General features: G+C 38.9%; 1 protein-coding gene across 2 annotated transcripts; it reads right to left on the bottom strand.

Moving 5' to 3' along the window:
• Positions 1-1,181: 1,181 nt before the first annotated feature.
• On the bottom strand, positions 1,182-21,492 carry LOC102692067 (zona pellucida sperm-binding protein 3 receptor). 2 transcript variants are annotated; one of them, XM_015342309.2, is made up of 19 exons: positions 21,240-21,492; positions 20,748-20,866; positions 19,641-19,826; positions 19,179-19,275; positions 18,665-18,738; positions 16,908-17,087; positions 16,045-16,233; positions 15,017-15,205; positions 14,184-14,295; positions 13,451-13,524; positions 12,331-12,519; positions 11,640-11,825; positions 6,999-7,095; positions 6,675-6,748; positions 5,709-5,888; positions 5,106-5,282; positions 4,051-4,236; positions 3,020-3,205; positions 1,182-2,459 (listed from the first exon to the last, which is right to left on the bottom strand). In XM_015342309.2, the coding sequence occupies exons 2-19, from the start codon at positions 20,824-20,826 to the stop codon at positions 2,455-2,457; spliced, it is 2,460 nt and encodes an 819-aa protein (XP_015197795.2). In that variant the 5' UTR covers positions 20,827-20,866; positions 21,240-21,492; the 3' UTR covers positions 1,182-2,454. The 2 variants fall into 2 exon arrangements, with proteins under 2 accessions (XP_015197795.2, XP_015197794.2); XM_015342308.2 differs by lacking the exon at positions 21,240-21,492 and having other exon boundaries at positions 20,748-21,082.
• Between the last annotated feature and the right edge of the window lie 494 nt (positions 21,493-21,986).

The raw sequence follows: 21,986 nt of genomic DNA, 5'->3' as shown, positions 1-21,986 counted from the left end.
AAATTACAAGAATATACTGTACAGCATATCAATAGCATTTTAAGAGACAGTCAACATGGATTTAAAAAGGGAGGGTCTTGTTAAACTACAGTTCTTCAGACAAGGAACAAGTATAACAGATAAGCATAAAACCCAAAATATTTAGACTTTCAGGAAATTCTTGATAAGGTACCTCATAAAAGATTAATTTTCATAATAAAATGCATAGGATCCAAAGTAATGTACTGTAAGCGCATGGATCAAGAACTGATTAACAAACAGTCAAACCAATTTATCATCTTAGGTCAACTTCTAATTGGTTAGAAGTAAGCCAGGTGTCCCTCAATGATCTGCTTTTCAGATAATGGAAAAATGGGGGTTGTGGTAAACAGAAATAGAAGTAATAGAATTACAAAGATTTAGAGAAAATCACAGAGTGGGCAAAAACGCCAACTGAAAATAAGTGGAAATAGATTCACAATGTTAGACTACTGTATATACAGTAGTTTATTGTACAAGTATTAAAATTCTTGCACAGTTTTTACATCTTACTGCTTTAAAGTTTGCAGTCAAAACACTTTGAAGTAATTAATAATAATCAATTATTATTATATGTTCAACATATTGTATATTTTTTTCAGTCACACCAGTGTGGCTTTGGACTTGTGCTTGGAAAAATGAATTCTCCACCAATTTTAAGTCTTTAGTTGACTGAAACAAGTTTTCCACCTAGTATTTGCCTGTACATTGCTCCATCCATTTTTCTACTCAAAAAGGCTATGATTTTACTGCCACAGTTATTTCCCACCAAACACTTTTGTCTGAAAACGTGTGCAATCAACAGGTTTTATTTCTAGTTTTGCTGACATTTACTTTATCTTTTATCTTACTCTAAGAAGTAATCAAATACAGCATTTGGGTTCTGAATAAACTATTAAGTACAAAGAAACTGCACGTACTATATCACTTTGTAATTTCATAAAATGGGACATCCTAGGAAGAGTCAGATATAGTACTTTTATATAGCACTGTAAACAGTCTTAAAAAAATGTACTATGAATTCTCACAGGAATTATAGTACGGCATATTCATTAGCTCTCTTTCATTATATAACACTGCAGTTTCCAAACGAATGGAGGCCATTAGGTCCATCTAAATATACTTATAAATAATGAATATATATAAAAAATGAGACAAAGACATTATTCCATTTTTTATTCCATTTATTAACTAATGCTGTGATGGTTTTTTAGTAATATACAGTAGCTTCTGACTTGAATATTAATCAAGCTATTGCAGAAAAATAAAGTTTTCATATCATCAAAAATATATTATTAATAATTTGAAAGACAAGGAAAGAAAGGAATTTCACATTATGGAATTCAGTTTTCCCAGATTATCATTATTTCTTTCTTTTAAAGGACCTTCTTTTAAAGGAATAAACTGTCTTGTAAATATCTAAACATTAAGAATCCGATTCCTTATTTGTATTAATATCCTGGGCCATTTGTTTACTTTAATTGTGTTCTGGAATTATATTTTTGTATAAGTAAAAACTGTTCTTAATGCCTAAGAGGCCTAAAAATGTCTGAAACTGGTGTGGGGCACACGTGTTGCTTAAACTAGCACGAAGGCAGTGCATTAAGCATATTACCACCTACCCACAACCAAGCATGTCGAAACAACACAGTAGTCAATTTTCTAGGTTGAAGTTTCCACCAACCCATTTCAGAACCTGGTTTAGGTAATCACACTGGACCAGGTCTTGACAGGGCACACAGTCATTCCCCATCCATGCAGTCAGTTAGAAACCCCAATTAGTCTGGGCAGAGGGTCTTTGAACTGAGGGAGGGATCCAGTGCACCAGGAGAAAATGGGGGGAACATGCAGTCCGATTATCTAGAGCTAGAATGGAACCCAGGACCCAAGACCGGTGATGCAGAAGCACTGACTGCTGTTTGATTACATTCTGACTTCTAAAAAAGGCAGAAGGGTTGCCTCTCACACACAGGAACCAAAGAGTGTGTGTTTACATATACTGTACCTCTGATATGTAGTATGCAAACTCTTCTTTGGATATTTTTCTATGTATATTTCTTAATCATTAAAGACTCTTAAATGTGTTAAAGTAAACAAATCACACAGGATAAAGAAAGGGGCCGTTAACAAGGGTTAGTGTTAATATTTAAGGTCGTGGTATAATGGTAAGGTGCTCAAGAGTCTTTTAAAGGCTTCTGTGTTACCTGAATTATAAAAATACAAACGTTATTTCTGACCAAATCGGTTGTGAAAACAAGTATGACACAATATGTCATTCTTAATAAACATTCGATTAAATATTTTAACGTTGTTGATTTTGTATACAGAGTGCAGGTATAAATTCATTCCACGCAGTCCCATGGCTTATAATCCAGTGAGGAGAAAAGTTGTGCTGTTCCATATCGTTGAGTTTCCATTGATAATCTTGCAATTTTGTTAATCTGTTAAGAAAAGATGAAAATTGATATTTTATTGTTTTATACAACAAAAAGGAAATAAGTATAGGTATTAGATATGCTGTATAGTAAAACTACTGAATCCATTTCTCCTTGTCTTAATCCTGCGATGTTATTCTGTCTAGAAGTCAAAGTTAACTGTCTAGACTATTAACAACACACTTAAATAGCCACCTACTTCATCATTTTGACTTGTCAATCAGTGATTTTAACCAACTCAAATTAGTAACTGGGTAAATTTGTTTTTAAAACATCTCTTGAACTTTTATATGTGAAAGCAATGAAAATGCCCTTTCAAGGCAAACATTTTATAAACCGCTATTATAAAAATATGAATAGTAATTTTTACTTTTCATTACATTTTTCAATAGCGGAACAAACATAAACAGCACTATCATTTCTGTAACACATGGTGACACTATTGAAAATGAAGCATATTTTCCAGCCCAGAAATGGCAGATGCCAGGAAACATGATGCTTGGTGGTTAGAAATACAACAGGTTGTTTTTCTTCCTTCTAGTATTACTGTCAGCCTCCACACTCACACAGATATTCACACTTGGGAAGATAAGGGTACCACTGGCCGTTTCGATCACACCAAATGCTGCTTGGACCATTCAGCCTGTATCCATAGCTACAGCTTAGGGTTACAGTGTCTCCAGTTGTAAACCGCGATTTGTACCCATCCTGTATTCCAGCGAAATCCACGGATGGATAAGGACATTCAGCTTCTGCAGAGAGACAAGGGACAGAGGCTGTATCTTAAGAACGATTGCAGAGCACCTTACAAAGAACAAAGGATTAACAACATGTTTATATATAACTTTTATCAATGCATTCCAAAGAGGCAAAATAAAAAAAAGTTAACTGCGGAATAATATTGATATTTTGGCTTTAACACAATAACTTTTGAGCGACGACCCAAACGTCTAGTAATAAAGAAAGAGACTCTTCTACAGGCAGTGCTTGATGAGTGACACGAAACATCCATCTGTAGGTATTCATACCCTGGAGCCTCTGACAGGAGGGATCTGGGACTTGTATTATTCCCAGCCTTTTACTGTTGCTGTTTGTGGCCGTTGCAGTTCCGCGCAGGCTCGTGCCCTCCACCGCTCCACCCTGCCCCTTTGGTCCCGCAACACCTGGGCGTGAACCTGGGTCTCCGGTGTAATGCAACAGGGAACCAGCCGCATGAGCTAAAGGAGACCTCCCTCAGCCCAGGTGGCTGAGGCCCCTGCTACGCGCAGGGAGGGTGATGATGTCACCGTGTCTCAACTAGCTCCACTACATGTTTGGGGAATACTCCATTAATTATCAGTATTCAATGGGTATGGAAGGAAATTTAAGTCACCTCTTATGATGATTTTTCTAATAAATGTAAACAATATAAAAACACCCTGATACAAATCTTCCCAGATGTAAAGATGACAATAAAATTAATCATTTAATCTAATTTCCACATTTAACATCAGGTAGAACTTTTCTAAATTAAGATGACAGAATTAAAAGCAAAAGACATGGTTTAGACTTTTTCTGCTCTCGTTTTACCTTGTGCTGACCTGAACTATATACTCACTTGAACTTTCACATGTGGGAACGGAGGGTTTCCATTGGCCATCTTTATCACAGGTAATCTTGCTGTGACCGTTTAGCTGGTATCTATAATCACATTCGATGGTTACGGAGTGTCCATATATGTATTGGCCACTGGAACCCTGAATTATTTTACCAGCATGTACTAGAGGGGAAGAACATTGAACTTCTGCATAAAGGAAAAGGGACAGAGACAGAATCAGACTCACAAATTTACACAGGACACATTCACATGGAATAATGTGTAACTTAATTCTAAAACAGTATGCACCGTGCCAAGATATTCAAGGCTTTATTCATGGCAAGGGTATGAGGCACTGGACATACTGTTTTAATAGAGCTAAAGGCTGTATATGTTTTCAATCACATATTAAATATATAGTTTTATTTTAATTTTAAGACCCATTTTTACCCTTTCTACCTGTAGTGCTTGAATTTTAAATGTTCTGGAGTCAGAATTTGTATCCTGATGTCTTCGGTAACTTTTTTTGTCCCTTTTGTCCCTTGGCTGGGTCAATCTGTGTCCTGAAAATATCTTGCAATAGATTCTGTGTAGATTATATCACCTTCTCGCACACCTTTTGTTGCACTTGTTTAGCCACTGCAGCAAAGGTGAACATGCTTTCTCAAAACCTTTGTTTTTTTCAAGTGTCCCAGACATAACCTGTACAGAGTTAAATGCCTTCTCAGTATTTCACGCTGTTAACATGCTTTAATTATTTGTCCAGCTGCTGTAGGACAGTCAGTAATGCCACATTTGTTCCACAATTTCTACAGGCTTTTTCAGCTTTCAATTTCTCACTATGCACCCTCTTTCTTGATTGTTATTACACACGTTTTCAATCATTGTTCAGTTTCTTAATGCTGACATTGTTTTGAATTATCTGACTGAGCACTTCACATAACTGAATGACCTCCAGCAAGAGCAAAGGTACCTTACATAGAGTGCTTCATTACAATGAGGGACATAAGAAGAGGGGGACACCTGAAGAAGGCTCCACAGCTTTATGTTGGGAGACAAACACTACAGTCACTTACTAACACATGCTGGGAGATGAGACCACTTGCCATCTGCTTCACACATTGCCATGCTGGGTCCATTCAGCTTGTACCCCAAATCACACTCAAAAGCCACTGTTTCTCTGTATTTATATGTTGATCTACGACCTCTTATCTGTCTTCCGTTGGTCACAACAGGATTCATGCAATAAACCTCTGTGAAACACATAAACAGTGTGTGTCATAAAGATGTACTGGTACCATCACAGTCTTGCCATGATGGCACACAGGCAGCACAAAACATCTGCTGGCATCAAAATACTGAAATTAAACTTTTTTTTTTAATCAAGTGACACAAACCCCACTGCATTATACAGGACACAGTGGTTTTGGAACATTAAGAAAATTAAACAATAATTCTTCTCATTTCCCTTTTCACAAAAAAAAATATTTCTTTTTTTCTTCCACCCAAAGCATATTTTTAATAGCCTATACTTAACATAATAACGGTTTTATAAAGGTACTTTTAAGAGCAATGATCTCAAAGCCATTTATATTTCACAAAATAAAAGTACAGAAAATTACGAAGATGGAAAAACCGACGCAAGCCACCTAATAGTAACAAAAATCGAAGGCTTGTACCTTTACACTGTGGGAGTGGCCTGCTCCAGGTGCCGTTCTGAGTACAGAAAATCTCCTTGTCCCCAATGAGCTGCCCTCTCAGACACCTGTAGCTGATCACACTGTTGAAGTCAAAGGGCCCTTCCTCCAGGCCTGCCACTTCACCATCGGTCACCTCTGGAGGGTCGGGACATCTCACAGCTGGATGCGAAAGGTAAGAATATATCAGACAAGCCCAGATGTTTGACATTGCTTGACATTTTTAACCTCACAAAAATGCTACGTGTTTTCAAGTGGTACAGAGTTGGTGCTTCTAAAATAAAACATGCACTCTGCCCTGTTTCATGTATAAAATGTGACCTGAATGAAATTGGTTTAATATGAGCCCAATGGCTCTTCCTGGTCACTGCTGTGATGTTATAAGGTGTGGTGTGCTAGGAATGACTCACTGCTGTCCTCTTACTTGCAATGCTTTAGCTGAAGAGGAGGGAGGGGAGGTCTAGCTATAAATTACGCTACATAAATGTAAGCTGTCACCATAGTACATCATCTTCAATGGCACCCTTTACCAAATGTATGAGATAATATGTCCAAAAGGCCTAATTTTTCATCTTCATCAAAGAAACCCCATGTCACCCAACTGATACAGTGGGTCAAAACTGGGTGTGAAGTTTCCAGTGTAAATCAGGGGTCTCCAACCCTGGTCCTGCAGAGCACTAGACCACTTGTTTTGAAAGACTGGGAATATCCATGAGCTACTGAACAATGTAATCAAGTAATCTGTTCAATTAAAAGAACTGTAGTGCTAAAGAGCAGAAGGGTACTTAAGACTTTAGACCTCAATGATCTCTATGTTGTTTAACAAATCATTTATTTAATTGATCAAAATGGCATTGTACTTAATCTTCAGAAACTGAAGGTTTAATGGTGACCTACAGGATCCCTGCTGTAAGAGCTTCAGTGTGTCAGATGAGTTGTACTACTTACTTTCACAATGTGGAATGTCACCACTCCAACCTGAGGCAAGACAATCTCTGTATCCCCTGCCCACCAACTGGTACCTGGACACAGGGGAAGAGATGTGTGGGATAGAGATTTTATTACTTCTAATGACGAAGAGAGCATAATTTAATTACCATCTAAACTAAAGACATAGCATTGTTAATGCTGGTTCTAGCATCCTGCTCTCTAAGCAAACACGGTGTACAGTGCCATCTTTTAAAAACCGAATCTGAGTCAATACTTAAATTACAACATATCAGATGGGAAATAGGCAAAAAAAAAGATTTCCTTGGAATTGTTATTTCTCACCCCTCATCACACACAGCGGTTGCCCGAGAACCAAAATGGACCCCATCATACATGAAACGCCCATTCCTAATCTCTCCAGCAGAGCCACAGGACTTCGCTGAAAAATATATCACCAAGAAAAAAAACAACAATTAACTTTTCTGTTTTGGTCTGGCTGCAATGCTATGAATGAATATTTTTAGTGCTGTGTCAGAAATATAAAGAAGTCTACTGTATATGCTAAAGGCCGTGTCCCAATATGCACGCTTTCAGTCTTGCGTCCTTCAGATGCGGGTTCCCGCTCAAGTGTGCAAGGAACAGGGTGTCCCATTTCTAAATTTGCGTTTCACAAGGGTGCTCAAAAAGACTTTTCCATAACTTCTAACCAAATTTCCATGACTATATTTCTGCACTTTCATGAATAAGTTGGCCTTACAACTGCTACAGTAATCTGTGGGATTTAGAGCAGTGGTAGTTAATTCATTCCTTGGGGGCCCTGTCCTGCACATTTTCCCTCTGACCCAACTCTTGCACACCTGTTTCAACTAAGGGTTTGGTGATTTGGTTATTAGTTCTTTCAGGTGTGCAAGAGCTTAGTTAGAGGAAATATACATAGGCCAGTTCAATACCACTAAGCATAAATACAACTACAACTTACAGAATGACCAATATATCTCAGTGAAAGGTCACCCTTATGATTTATTTCTTAGGAAATGTTTACAAAAAACAACAACAATCAAAACAATAAATAAAAGTGTCTACAGTTGCTATAGATTTTTCTGATACAAAACTTTAATTTGAAATACATTCTTGCATGGCATTACTTTTCTTTTACCTGAACAGCATGTTTATTCCTAGAACACGAGCAACATTCCTCATCAGTAAGCCCAAATAGGATAGGGAAATACTGTATATGGCCTTTTTCAATCCTGAAATGTTTCACTGCGTAAACACAAACTCTTTTCTGCCTGAATAATTTCACATACCTCAACATGTTGACAAACTAAACATAGTTCCTGCAATATTAATATTGAAAGGTTTCATTTGTAAATCAGATCAGTCTAAATGGATTTATGAGAGCGGGTTGTGCATCTTCTCCATAATGTCCCAACAGTTGCGTGCCCCCTAAACTCCGAGCCCACGTACCTAGCTTTCACTTCTCCACTATTCCAAATCCTCACATGCACATTAAATCCATCTGCATGAGTTGCAGTGCATGATTAAGAATCTCATCAAAATGCAGGGCATATCCTGCTTGTCATGACACGTCTCTGACAATCAGCGATTTAAAATAGGGAGCAATTCCGAAAGTGGTCAAATATGCAGATTTTGTTTTGCCACAACAACACTTAGCTGCCATTTTGCCGTCACAGAACATTGTTTTAAATAGTTGCCCAACGCTGGCGCACGATTTGTACGAATAATGTGAATCAATTGCTTTCAGCGCCCACAAAACTTCAGCAGAAAGTACATAATTGTAAAATGCTGATATCTGTGTTTGCTTGGCTGCCTCACTCCGTGAGGTGATTGTGGTAACTTTCGCTGTGCTATCTGCAAATGAGTTGACAGATTCCAATTGTTTCTCTTGCAGCCTTATTATTGTCAATGTGTTTTTTACCCTTCGCGTGGCTTGCTAGCGCAGCTTCACCCATATTCTTCAAGTCAAAGGTTTCCCCGCATAATTAACATCTCGCACGTCCTGGGTCTTCATCTTTTTGGAGCCATAGTTTGTATTTTTCATCTGCTAACCAGGGGTCACTGAAAACACATCTACTCGGCATTTTGACATAGGCACTAAGCTAGCTTTTACGGCTCACTTTAAAATTCCCTCCAGAGGGTCTGACGCGACACTGTAATTTTTCAATGTTAGCAAAGGCAATGCCGCTGCATCTTTTTAAAAGTTTGCTTTTATTAAAGGGCATGATAATTTGGTGTCAATTTTAAATAAATACGTGACTTTTCCAAAACATAATGGATATTTGATCATTTTTCAAAACTTTTCCAGGTCTGGAAAATGAACTTTAATTTTCCATAACTTTTCCAGGATTACCATGACAGTGTGAATAATTTATGTAAAAACAAAATTTCATTAGGCTACTTTAGATTCATACTTTTGTATTCTTGGTACAACGTTTTGACATAAAGCTTTTATTTCGTCACCTCATTTTGACTGATTAATATTCTTTTACCTGCAGAGTATTGTGTTAATAGTATGCGTATTTAATAATACAAAGCTTTGAGGTATGGCCAAGTTTACCTTATTTAATTTACTTTGAATGAATGGGAATGAACACATAATGTTCCTCGTACTGTCATTTTTGTACTGGGACAGTCGACATGAAATACATTTAATACTGCAAAGCTTTTAATAAACAGAGAGTGGTATTGCCAAGTTTTCCTTAGCGTATTGTACTTCATTCATTTTAAGTCGAGCCTGCTCAACATGAACACAATGTGTCACTACTTTTGTGCAAGGATAGATAAGCGGAGAATTTAAAGATTATCCACTAACATGCACTTAGCCACCGGCAAAAAAGCATCAACAACAGACAGCATTCTTACTGTGAGCCGTGAAACCAACGAGTGACATCACGCAAGGTTGTCCCATTACCCCCTTTATAACGATGCACACTTCAAGTCTACACTTAGCTACATCACAGAATTGCGGATTTGGAGGAAGGGCTTAGGGCTCAGTACAAGAATTGGGACACAGCAAAGCTCTGGTTTCCTCACACAGTCCAAAAACATATGGGTAGGGTCTGGTATGAGTGTCTGCCAAGTGATGGACTGGAGTCTTGTCCAGGGTGTCTCCTGCCTTGCATCTGTTGTATGTTGGGATAGGCTCTCATTTCCCTGAAACCCTAGAATGAATGAAGGGTTTAGAAAATGGCTGGGTGAATGTATATGCTAAAAATAGTGGTCATTAAAAGAACATAGTCCTGTGCAGTGTCTAGCGACTAGACACTCCTAATGTGCAAAAAGGGACTTCTTTGCTGGGCAGTGCAGGTAAGCTTCACACACCATCATAATCTATAGCATTAATTAACACTAGTGACACCCCTAAAACCATGTGGTGATCCAGTTTGCAAACAACAACTGCTTTGCTGCCTCCTCATACTGCTGATGCTCAGGTGCTTGTGACCTGGCATTTCAGATGCAGTGGAACTGCAGTGTGAAAATGATCACAAAGACGAAGCATGATGAGCTGTTGGTCTTGGTGAGGGGAGGTGAGGTCTTGGTGAACAGACTGTGTTTGGCTGTAATGTCTTGCCAATGAAAAGCCTAATGGAAAGTGACAGAGCCTTAACACAAAAGTGTTGCTCTCTTGATAAACAGGGAACAATGCTTCATTTCTGTGTGTTTCCCTAATGACTTTCATCCAACATCAGACATTCACCAGGTTACATTACCATGTAACCTGAGCCAAATAAATACTCTCACCTATACTCTTACTGCTTATACAACATTTGATGTCATTCAGGTCTCACATCTGTGTACAAGATCACACCTTATACAGTTATGCACATCAGGTCTGGCCAACAGAGGAACTGTCTTGTTCTTGCCAAGCATTTGTTTATTCTCCCAAGGTCTTCCTTGTGTTTTTTCTGCATCTCGACTCAAGAAGTGAATATCTCTTTTCATAAGCAAATCTTCAAATCTGCCCGTATTGCCAGAATGCAAACTACAATACTTCCTCTGTAATAACATTGGTCAAGTAAACGCCTGAAGTTACACTGCTCTGCAAGTCTATGCACATTGGTAACCAAACTCTCCAGTGTTTTGTCTTGTTCCTGTCGGTATTTATTACTTTTGGCATAAATATTGCGTTTCCCCACAAAATTGTTTTAACACGCAAAGGCCTTTAACACATCATTGTACCACAGGTTTCGTCCTTCAGTCAGTGTGAGTGGATTCAGAACAACATGTGCTTTATCACTCATTAACTGAAATTGGTTCCCTGTCAACCATTACCGGCGCAATTCAAAATAATTTCTGGATTTTTCTGAAACTCTTCTGTCAAGACACTAGCAACATTTACATTTAATATTGGTTAAAGTGTATAATTGAATACTATCGTCGTAGACATATATGTTAACATATAGAATTTGTAAAAAAGTAGGATGTAACCACAGGCTTTTCTGGGTAACCAGAGGGATACATTCATTAATCCTACGAATGCCTCAATGATTGAAACAAAGTTGTTGTCTCACTACTATTTTTTGATGAGCTTTTACAATCACAAACTTATTGCAGTTCTGTGGTTCTTTTCTATATTTACTGTTAACATCAGCATGATTATTAGGTTTCAAGCTTTATTTCCATGTATCTAGGGTTTACACACCAAATGATGCCACTTCTCATACCATGTGTTTTACTTCTGTAATCACGGTGGCCATTCTAGCTGCTGCTGGGTAATGGTAACCATCATTTATCTTGAAAACCATCACAGGAAGCCCTCTTTTACCACAAATACTATTAAGTCTTTAGTAGCATGCTAGAGCAGTACTACTTAAAATTGATGTAAACCATTACATGTGCTTTAAAGTTAGTCCTCAGATCAACAAATGCTGAGAATACTCGTTTGTCCTAAATGATGCAGGGACTCATTGCTCATATCAGAATAAGACTTACACCTTCAATAAATTCAGACATATCACTTACGTTCACACTTCAGTTTCAGTTGCGTCCACTCTCCATTAATGCACTGGACAGATGAGGAGCCTCCCATTCTCCTGTACCCCAGTGCACACGTGTACATGACTTCAGCACCAGAAGCATATTCCTTCTGTGTCTGGAAGTCGACTCGGGGATGTGCATTGTTCTGGTGTGGGGGAATACTGCATGTTCCTAAGGCAGAAGAGTAAAGGTTTTTCGGACATAAAGACATCGTTATTGTGACAAATACAACTTGTCCACTTAATGTGTTAGTCACAAATCTTTTTTTCTGGTGCTTTTAAATTGTACAGATTGAAATTTAAATTTAAATTGTTCCAAGCAGCAAATTAGTATCGTATTGGAATGCATTAGTAGCATTTGTGAATCTTTATGCCTCTCTAAAATTGGCATTAATTTTAATGAACGCAATTCTAATTTACTTTGCAGTATATCAAAAAGGAGCATTCACTCTGCATCATGGTAAAAACATTTAAAGCAAATTTATAGCGAAAGGCATTAGTAGCTGCATAATGCCTCCCAGTATACTGCATTAATGTAACTGATAAAGATCAAACTGTTAAGTTTTAGATAAATCGATAAATATCTCTTAAAATTGTCTTATGTTTTTTTAACATTTAACAAATGTTAGGTATTGGGCAGTTAGTTGAAGACTGAAAGCACGTCAGTGACAGATTACCATTGAGTGCAGAACATGTCGGAATGGATGGGGACCATTCGCCATTCTCATCACAAGTTACACTGCTGGGTCCATTCAGCATAAACCCCTCATGGCAAGCAAAAGACAGCGACTTTCTGTATTTATAAGTGTCTCTGAGCTTCCCTTTCTGGAAGCCATTTGTCACATTTGGAGAAATGCAGGTAGTTACTGAAAAGATTTTGAAAAGAAGACAACAAATGATGTGATTAATATATACCGTAAAGTGAATTCCATGGAAATGATCCTTCTCATAGAAATATATACAGTGTGCCGCTGTAATGCAGGAAGCAGAAAAACTACAGAACATCGCACACCACTTTTTAAGAAAATATTTTTTTCTTCTGTCTATCCAAATACCTATTCATGAGACAAAATAAATAACTTGGAATCTGGACTTGTAAAGCTGACTTACTTTCTACCTGCTCTCAGGCACATGGTGATTTTGATGCTGGTGTCACGGACGTCCAAAGGGACTAACCGTGGGGAGTAGGAGAGCAGAAAAAGACCCATATGTGTAGCGGCGAGACGGGAAAAAGGCCCAGGTTCATTAGTGCAAAGAGTTCAGGAATGCCGTATAGAAACCTATGCCCTCAGGGAGAGGACGTGGGGCGCCCTGGTGCTAGGCGGGTCTCAGGACATCTGAACGTCAATGCTGAGCCAGGACAGAGTGCAAGACCTGGAAATATATAGCCCAAGGGAAAGAGAGAGACCGGAAGGACAGCAGACCGGAAACTAGGGACAGGACAGAGAAGGAGCGCCCTCTGGCTGCAGAGGGCGTGACAGCTGGTACACAATTTTGAGGACAAAAATGAGAAAGTGTGCCTGCACTGCCATGCTATTTTAATGAGCAAGGATTTTTTTCGACAGCAGATTCTTTTTAGTGATAGCTTTATGAAGACATACTGAACATCACCACCAGCAAAATAACGGGAAAGGTAAAATATATACATTTGTGAAAGATCACAGAAAACTGAAGCTATTGCAAGGCACACAACAATTTCTGTAATGTGGTGTGAAGAATCAGTCCTGATCATTTTCAGTAACTGGTCTGGATCGGCACCTTTGTGTACCCCAACAATTGAAGTGCTGCTCTGCTTACTTTCACATTGAGGAATATCACCATCCCAGCCAGTATTCAAGCACTTTCTCTGGCCTTGACCCACCAGGCGATACCTACAGTAAACAAATAATGAGAGGCTGTGAGGAGATTATGATTTTCTATGCTATAGACTGTAATTCACTGAAGGAAGGCTGGATCCTTATCAAGCAACACTCTAGCAACTGGGTTGCTGTCCATCCCTTCTTTCCTTTCACAAATAGATCCTTATTTTCCAAATTAACACCTCTGGACACAGCACACCTCTATTTAATTTACAAGGAATATTATTATGTTCCTGCATGGAATGAAGGAAGAATGCATTATCTGCCAAATTACTACAGCAAAAGTAGTTTTAACTTTCTCCCAGAGTACTTCCTACTGTATTTGCAGGTATATAGCTGTTCGGTACCTGCTGTATATATCAGTACAATTTTAACACTACATCTTTTTAAACTGTGAAGAAGGAAGTGTATTAAGTCTACTCTGAGGAAATACCCCAACCTACATGCCTGTCCAATATTTTAAACAAAGTTTGGAATCATTGATATTTAAATAGTTGATGAAGTAGGTCCCTCCAATATGTTAAACTCTCTGGGATCCATTGGATGAGAAGTGCTATATAAATGCAACAGATCATTAGTATTTTACAAAGACACTGGAAAATAACACAAAGATGTTTTTCAGATATTCATTGGAATTGATCTTCTGCATACAGAAATAAAGACGTACTCACCCCTTGTTACACACAGCAGTAGCTACAGACCCAAGATGTGTTTTGTTTGTCACAAATCGCCCATTTTTTATCTTTCCAGGAGGGCCACACACTATTTCGGAAAATGTTGCACCTACAGAATCAAATGGTAAATGGCAAAAGTTTCAGTGATTAAGTGGTTATCTTCTGTGTTAAAAAAGGAGTATTAAAAAAAAAACTTCAGAATTATAGTTAGAATCATACAATAGGTTAATCTATATGAAAACCCCTCGATCAAGGATTCCATTCCAGTCTCTGTCCCAATCATTATAATATCAACTAGCACTTACAAAAATCACAATATCAACCCACTTCTGTATCTGAGTTACTGAGCTCTTATTGAGGTAAGTTTGACATATTAGGTACTGTGGCATCAAATACTGCATCTGTTGTTCCTCCACATATTATTAGACTTGTTTCTGGTCTTCCTGCTTGGACAGCATGAAAATATATTGATTTCACCTTCCTACCCCATTTTCCTATTGTAAAACAGAATATATACAAACACATGCAAATAGATAAAGTGCAGTAAAATGATCTAGTAAGTCAAAGACAGAAAACGTACTGTGCATTTTAAGTTTGGCATACTAGATAGTGTGGCATCAAATATACATACATTCCCTGTTCCTGCCCTCCTTTTTTCTAGTCTTTGTGCTTGGACAATATAAAAGTATATTGATTTCACCTCCCTGTGCCTTTTCTTATAAAATCATCTTTCATCAAAATCAAATTTCATCTTCATGCAAATAGATAAAGTGTAGTAAAATGATAAAATGATCTGGCAAGTCAAAGATGGAAAATGTATTAATTATTACCTTTGAGAGGTACACACTGAGGAATGCGAGGCGCCCAATGGTTGAACTCTCTGCAGGTGATTTTACCAGTCCCATTCAAACGAAATCCAGCGTCGCATGCAAAAGTAACCTTGTCATTATATTTATACAGGGGTCTGTGTTGACTGGTCATTCTGCCATTAGCCACAGAAGGTTGTGAACAGGTCATAGCTACAAGACCAACAGGAACAGCAAAACTCATGTAAACAGGTTGGTGAAACTGGTGTCAATATGTCATGCAGATCTGCTGGGAACACCCCAGGTATAGATAATTCCTTGTTTTAATATAGAGCTTTTCATCCCACAGGATGCCAAAGTAATTTACATACTGTATATAAAGGTGCCCACTTCACCCACTACTGAAGTCCAGTGTCCACATGTAGGGCAGGCACTCTACACCAGAAGCTGCATTTAATTGGCCACACGATAAAATAAATCAAAATTACATTTGCGCAACCAATAGTCAAGCTGACATAATTTAAATATATAAAATGCATAGTTCTGGTTTAAAATGTGATACTGAAGAATGACTGAAAGTTTTAACTAACCGTATCAAGTATTAGATTGTTACTGAGCCCGATTTTCAGATTTTCATCTATACACATTCCAACAATGCTTTGTTACAGTATAAGCGGCTTAGTTATTTGTTTTGTTTGCAGATTTATGAATTCCACCACCTTCATTTTCTACGAAATTACCATAAGAGTTATGATTTTATGTTGTTCCAAGCATACAAGTGACAGGTGAAAAACGAGCATTAGACACCACCTCATTTAAGAAGCTTCCTAGGAAGCATAGTAGCTCAAATGAAAAGGAAATGGAAGGCTGTTGTAAACACACAAAAAACTACATGTTGTTTCAGAGTGGACACCTCCTCTATGCAATGCAACTTTTCTTACTCTTCATAGTCAATGCTTTTTGTCAGGTCTGTGCGGAAAAATGTGGTTGGACATACGCTAGAAGCCCAGTGGCATGGTTTGGTTTGAAGGCAGAAAACGGAACTTGCTTACCTCTCCTGTACAAACACTGTGGAACATAAGGCAGCCAGTGGCCATGCTCTCCACAAAGAATCTGACCTGTTCCATTCAGATGATACCCAGGATTGCAAGCAATAGAAACAATGTCTTTGTATTTATATGTTCTGCCATATCCGTGAGTCTTTCTGCCATTGGTCACATGGGGGTTTGCACACACAATCTCTGCACAAAAGAAACAAACACAGGGCATGGATCATAAACACCACATGGCGCTCGGATGCTTGAATCTGAAGACCTGCTGGAAGGGGTTACAATCCTGGGTTAAAAAAATCCAAAATGAAAACTGAGCACTTCACTTTGTACACGAATAAGTGCTGTAGCTCATTATACTACTGTGTGCAGTATGAGCCATGTAAAACTGACTAATTCTGCTGTTGTGTAATCTACATTCATAACCTACCCAAAAAAGGGGGCACATTTGACTTATGAACGTCGTCAGATTTTTGTCAGCTTGAATGACGGGGGATCGTCAGGTGACAACAATGATGTTACTGGAGCAACATTACTGACTGATTTCCCTTCACAGACCTGGTGGATGTTAATGTTTATAAGTCAATTAAGAAAACATTACACTGAATTCTGCATTGTCCTGCTATTCTGGGGTTGTAACGGTCTAATTATTTGGTACCACATCTCTTAAAAAAGCAGGAATACAAACTTCACCTACTATAGTCAGCAACATCATTTATGGATTAAAATTAAAATAGCAAATTTTACCATGACCAAAGGGAAATGGTATTGTTGGGTAACGTAATTTCAGTATCAGTTTTTTTGGCCAGGTAATGAAAGAAGCTTGTGTAGAAAAACAACGAAAGGCATGAAAAAGAGATTCCTGCCTTTACACTCTGGAGGCGGGCTGCTCCAGGTCCCATTCTCAGTGCAGAAAATCTCCCTGTCCCCAATGAGCTGCCCTCTCAGACACCTGTAGCTGATCACACTGTTGAAGTCAAAGGGCCCCTGTGTCAGGCCTGCCACTTCAGCATCAGTCACCTCTGGAGGGTCGGGACATTTCACAACTGCAAAACAAGATCCAACAGTACAGCAAGAGTGGTTTTACCTTTGATTTGAATTATACAATGCAGCACTGAGCCAAAACACAGGTGCCTCTGATACTTCATCTTCACAAAAACCAAACCCACAAAACATTGGACCCAACGCATGTCTCCCACTCGAGACGCTATGACATTCAAGTGGTGATTTTAATCTCTCACAGATTTTGGATTTTATGACATGTGCTTGCTGAGGCTCCCAGGGGTCTCAGAGTGCTCAAGTCAAGCTCTGTACCCCACACAACGGTGGCTTGAGCCTGGACTACATTGTTAACTGACTGTCAATGAGGATTCCCCCAAAATGCCCACCAGGCATTGGTTGGGCTTTTCTTGCCCTAGGCATTCTTGGGGTATCAGGGTATTGGGTCTGGTGTTATTCCGCTGTTTCAGAGTAAAAGCAGTTCCTGCAGCCTGCCAGCCACCTACAAACCTGTAGTCATGTCATGGAGGTTAGAAACCCCTTTGCCATGTAGCGGAGCTAGTGTGGTGAGGTCAGCGCCCTCCCTGCGCGTAGCAGGGTCCTCAGCTGCCTGGGCTGAGGGAGGTCTCCTTTAGCTCACGCGGTTGGTTCCCTGTTGCGTTACGCCGGAGACCCGGGTTCGCACCCCAGGTGTGGGGGACGGAAAGGGCGGCAGGGGGGCACGACCCGGCATGGAACCGTGACTGTCACATTGGTGCTGTGACTCGGGCAGGAGTGTGGAGTCTGGAGTGTCCTTTGCCTTCGCCGAGGTGAAGTTCAGCAGGGGAGGGTGTAGTGGACCTAGTGTGGTGACGTCAGCGCCCTCACTGCGTGTAGCAGGGTCCTCAGCTGCCTGGCCTGGGGGAGGTCTCCTTTAGCTCACGCGGTTGGTTCCCTGTTGCGTTACGCCGGAGACCCGGGTTCGCACCCCAGGTGTGGGGGACGGAACGGGTGGCAGGGGGCACTACCCCGCGCAGAACTGCGACGATCACAGCCACTCAGCACTAACTCTCTGCTACAGTGCTGTGGTGCTCACAGGACTCCCCGAGACTAATTGCTTTGACAGGCCTTATAAAAGAGCAAGTCCATGAGTCTTCCAGGTCCTTGTGCAGTACACGGGCTGCAACCCTAAAGCCGATTTCTTAAACAAAATTCGAAATTGGGCAGGTGTTAAAAGGACACGTCACAGTTCCAATTTTTTTTTTTAATGCACAGAGCATGCTGTACACACCAGAACAAAGATGTGAATCAGACCGGTCCAATAGCACTTCAAACCGAACAAAAAGTGGTGCGAACATGAAAGTTCATCCTTCTGTGTTGGAATTAAAAAAGACAGAAAACAAGTCTACTCCTCAGATGAAATAAACTGACCTTAAAAAAGTCCAATTATACTGAATTAAATGTCCTTTCAACTTTTTTTTTAAACCTATGTGGTCATGAACATTTCAAATAGTCACACAAATTAGCTAATTGGTTTAAACCACATTTGGTGCAAACCAAAATAAAACAAGTATGATTTAGGACATAGGACAAGAACAAGACTTCACTTAATTTCAAGTTGTATGAACCATCCTGACATCCTTACTTTTACAATGTGGAATATCCCCATCCCAGCCGGAGTCTAGACACTGCCTGTAGTTTCTTCCAACAAGATGGTACCTTGTCAAAAGCACACAAAAAAACAAAAATATCAAGTAGGTAATTAAATTATATATGGAAGACGGAGTGATTAAATGTGACTGTGCTCCTTCTGTACTACTGTATATTTCAAACAGTACTTTTAATGTTTTACCAGACACAAGAATTTATCAATCTGCCTCAACATTCTGAAATCCTGCAGTTAGGCACTTAAACGCAAGACTTTTCTTAAGCCAACACACAGAAATCAACATTTGCTTCAGATGTCACTAGTCCTCAGCCTCTCTTAGTAAAGATGTGTCCCTTTCTGACCATGACCATGTGTTATCATCTTTGTTCAGACTAGAAAAATATATTTTCTTGATTTTATCCTTACTGTGTTGAGCATACAATTCACACCAGAAATGAGAAATTAGCAGGGTGCTCTCCTTACAAAGAGTTCAAAGCAGACAGCAACGTACCCAATATTACACTCGGCTAAAGCCTTGTGCCCAAACAGGACATCCTCATATTTAAAGCGCCCATTCAAGATTTCTCCTGCAGAGCCGCACGATTTGCCTAAATATCAAACAATAATACAAGCATACTTTACAAAATGCTTCAAAAAATATGTGGCAGAGGCGAATTGTGCCTTTGAAATGTGAAGAAAACTTTTAACTTTCTGATGCAGTTAAGATTCATTATATTGGTAAACTTAATAGTCTGCATGAGAGACAGAATGCAGAAGGGGAAATTTGTGTCAAACAATATTCTTCTGTTTCTTCTTTTACAAAGTGGTGAACCTGTAAATCTCAGTTATAAAAGTGAAAATACAATCAAAGCAGATTATGAAAGACTTTATTTTGGCACTTTTACCTAAGGAGTAAACACGATTTACAAGATTAAACTATCAGATATTAAAAAGCTGAATACACTTTACTGACGTTCACACATCATTTTGAGTGGCGTCCATTGCCCATCAACACACTGGATAGATGAAGACCCCATCAGTCGTCTATAGCCTATTATACATTTGTACGTGACTTTGGCCCCGGAGGAGTAATCCTTTCTTCTCATGTACTCTTCCAGGGGCTGTGCAGTGGGATACATCGGAGGCTGACCACAGTTTCCTGAAATATGAAAGCAATACAAAATAACGCTTACAGAATAATAAAGATCTATTTATTGTAGCGGCTTTCCGTTTTTCACGTTTTTTCATATAACAACAAAGCGCTTTGCTAAATGCGCATGTGTTAAAGGTATTTCAATTTCCCTTCAGTGCAGAGAAAAGGTGTACAGTATATGCGTTGCAGTGCTGCTGCTGTTCAAATGATTTTAAAACCCCTTTTCTACAAAAACAAAAAACTTCCAATTACTTTAAACACGCCTAAAATAAGTATTGTTTTCTTAAAGGCAAAAACTATGAATATGATGACCCATCAGGCTACAGCAACAGTCGAGTTATTTTCACATACATATTCCAGATATAGTGCCTCGCTGGAATAATTTTGTATTGAAATACGGAAAGGTGTGTTTTTACATTTTTAAAATTAGTCTCGAAGAACCTAGCAGTGCTGAAGCGCCTCTGTCCGAGAACTGCAGCTGCCACGTTTTCAATGTTTTTTTTCTTCTAAACGACACGTTCAACTGATTTGTTGTTCTGTGTTTCCTAAAATTAGTTTTTAAAGATACGGTTCTTAATTTATCATTTTATAATGTGCAGAGAAAAAATCCCCACTTTCGTATGCATTGGATTTTATTTCTTAAACCTAAGACTCTTAAAGAAAACAGTTCTATATTTAGTAAAGAATGCAGTCCGTCGTCAAAGTGTCTGAATTTTTTCCCTGACTACGTTTCTTTACTTTCCAGGCATCCTTAATACAATAAGTATATATATATTGGCCTACATGTTTTTAAGATGGAACATTGTAAATCAGTTATGTAAACAGTTATTCATTTCCTTTGAATACTGTCTTCAGATCAGTAAAGAACATACAGCGTTACTTTTTATCTTGCACGTTAGCAAAAGCAATAGCTGCCTTGGTTCTTACCTAAGACCTCGGCGATGGGAAGGAAAAGCAAAAAGACCACCTTCCCCTCGAAAAGAAGAGATTTCTGCGTCCCAGGCATTTTCGAACTCCGTCACTCGCCGCAGTTTAATCACTGAGAACTAAAGATTAATCCTTGCATTAACAGCCAAATGGCAATGTGTTTTTTCTCCTCTAAATTCAGTTAATGTATATAAGACGCCTAGCCAAAGAAATAGCCTGCAAAATGTTATTATTAGAGGCACCCTGTGAATACCACTAATGTTTTATCAGTTTAAAAGATTCACTGAACGAACTCGTGTCAATTTTATAGCGCACTAGAGTTGAGTAATCAGGACATCTCAGAAATGTTATTACGTTTTGTTTCCTGCCCCCCCTTCCTACTAAGTCCACATTGCGTAGGTCTGCCTTAATTAAATAATATATGAACGTATTGAACCACCATGAGTAAGACTAAATAAAAAATTAATTATGCTTAGGATTTTCGACACTTACCGCTGTTATACATGTATGAAACAAGTATAGACGTTTGCAACAGCTACAGCGCTTCGCTCTCATGAATTGTTGCAGATAAATACGTTCTTTAGGAGGGCAAAGGAAAGGAAGACCTCGACGTTTGATTATACCGAGCATTAAAGACAACTTAATCACTTGAATGGTGAAAATGAAGAAAGAACAGCTAACACAGGAACCCTGTTACTAAGAGCACAATGCGTTCGTGCCATTGCTATGCTGGTCCTGGAGACTACGAATCACACAGCACACTAGTTCAATAGAGAGGTACAGTATGAGTGAGATGGTCTGGACAATAGTGTGAAATCGCTACAGACCGTATGGTGCTACACTAATCAAATTCTGGAAATTCATTTGCTGCTGCCCGGACTGTAAAACCTGTTCAGTAAAATTTCAGTTCACCTGGTACAAATACAATTGCCATTTCCTGGATTATATAGCTTTCTATTTATTTTAATACTCTGTTGATATATTATAGATCAATACTAATTACTACAGTACTTCAGTGTTTACCACATTTAATTAGTAATACTACAGTATTCACTCTTTCCACCCACTCGCAAATTATAGTATGTAAACCAGTTTTCATTGACAAGATTGACATTTAATTTTCCAGTTAAACTGACACATGCAGTCCATGACCGGAAATCCTTCTAGTCGTGCACACCCTTTGCATGGATGTGATAGAAAGAATCCTACAGGTTTTCAATAGCTGGAAAAGAGATCACA

This window comes from Lepisosteus oculatus, chromosome 5 (assembly GCF_040954835.1).
Source record: "Lepisosteus oculatus isolate fLepOcu1 chromosome 5, fLepOcu1.hap2, whole genome shotgun sequence".
Lineage (NCBI taxonomy): Eukaryota > Metazoa > Chordata > Actinopteri > Semionotiformes > Lepisosteidae > Lepisosteus > Lepisosteus oculatus.
This window is presented reverse-complemented; position numbering and strand designations above follow the sequence as displayed.

Excerpts from the sequence above, each read along its gene's own strand:
- LOC102692067 (XM_015342309.2), bottom strand. The coding sequence starts at position 20,826 with ATGCCTGGGACGCAGAAATCTCTTCTTTTCGAGGGGAAGGTGGTCTTT. Across the intron at positions 11,826-12,330 it reads GACATGTTCTGCACTCAATG|GAACATGCAGTATTCCCCCA; the intron begins GTAATCTGTCAC and ends CTTCTGCCTTAG. Across the intron at positions 5,283-5,708 it reads GCCACTCCCACAGTGTAAAG|AGGTTTATTGCATGAATCCT; the intron begins GTACAAGCCTTC and ends TGTGTTTCACAG.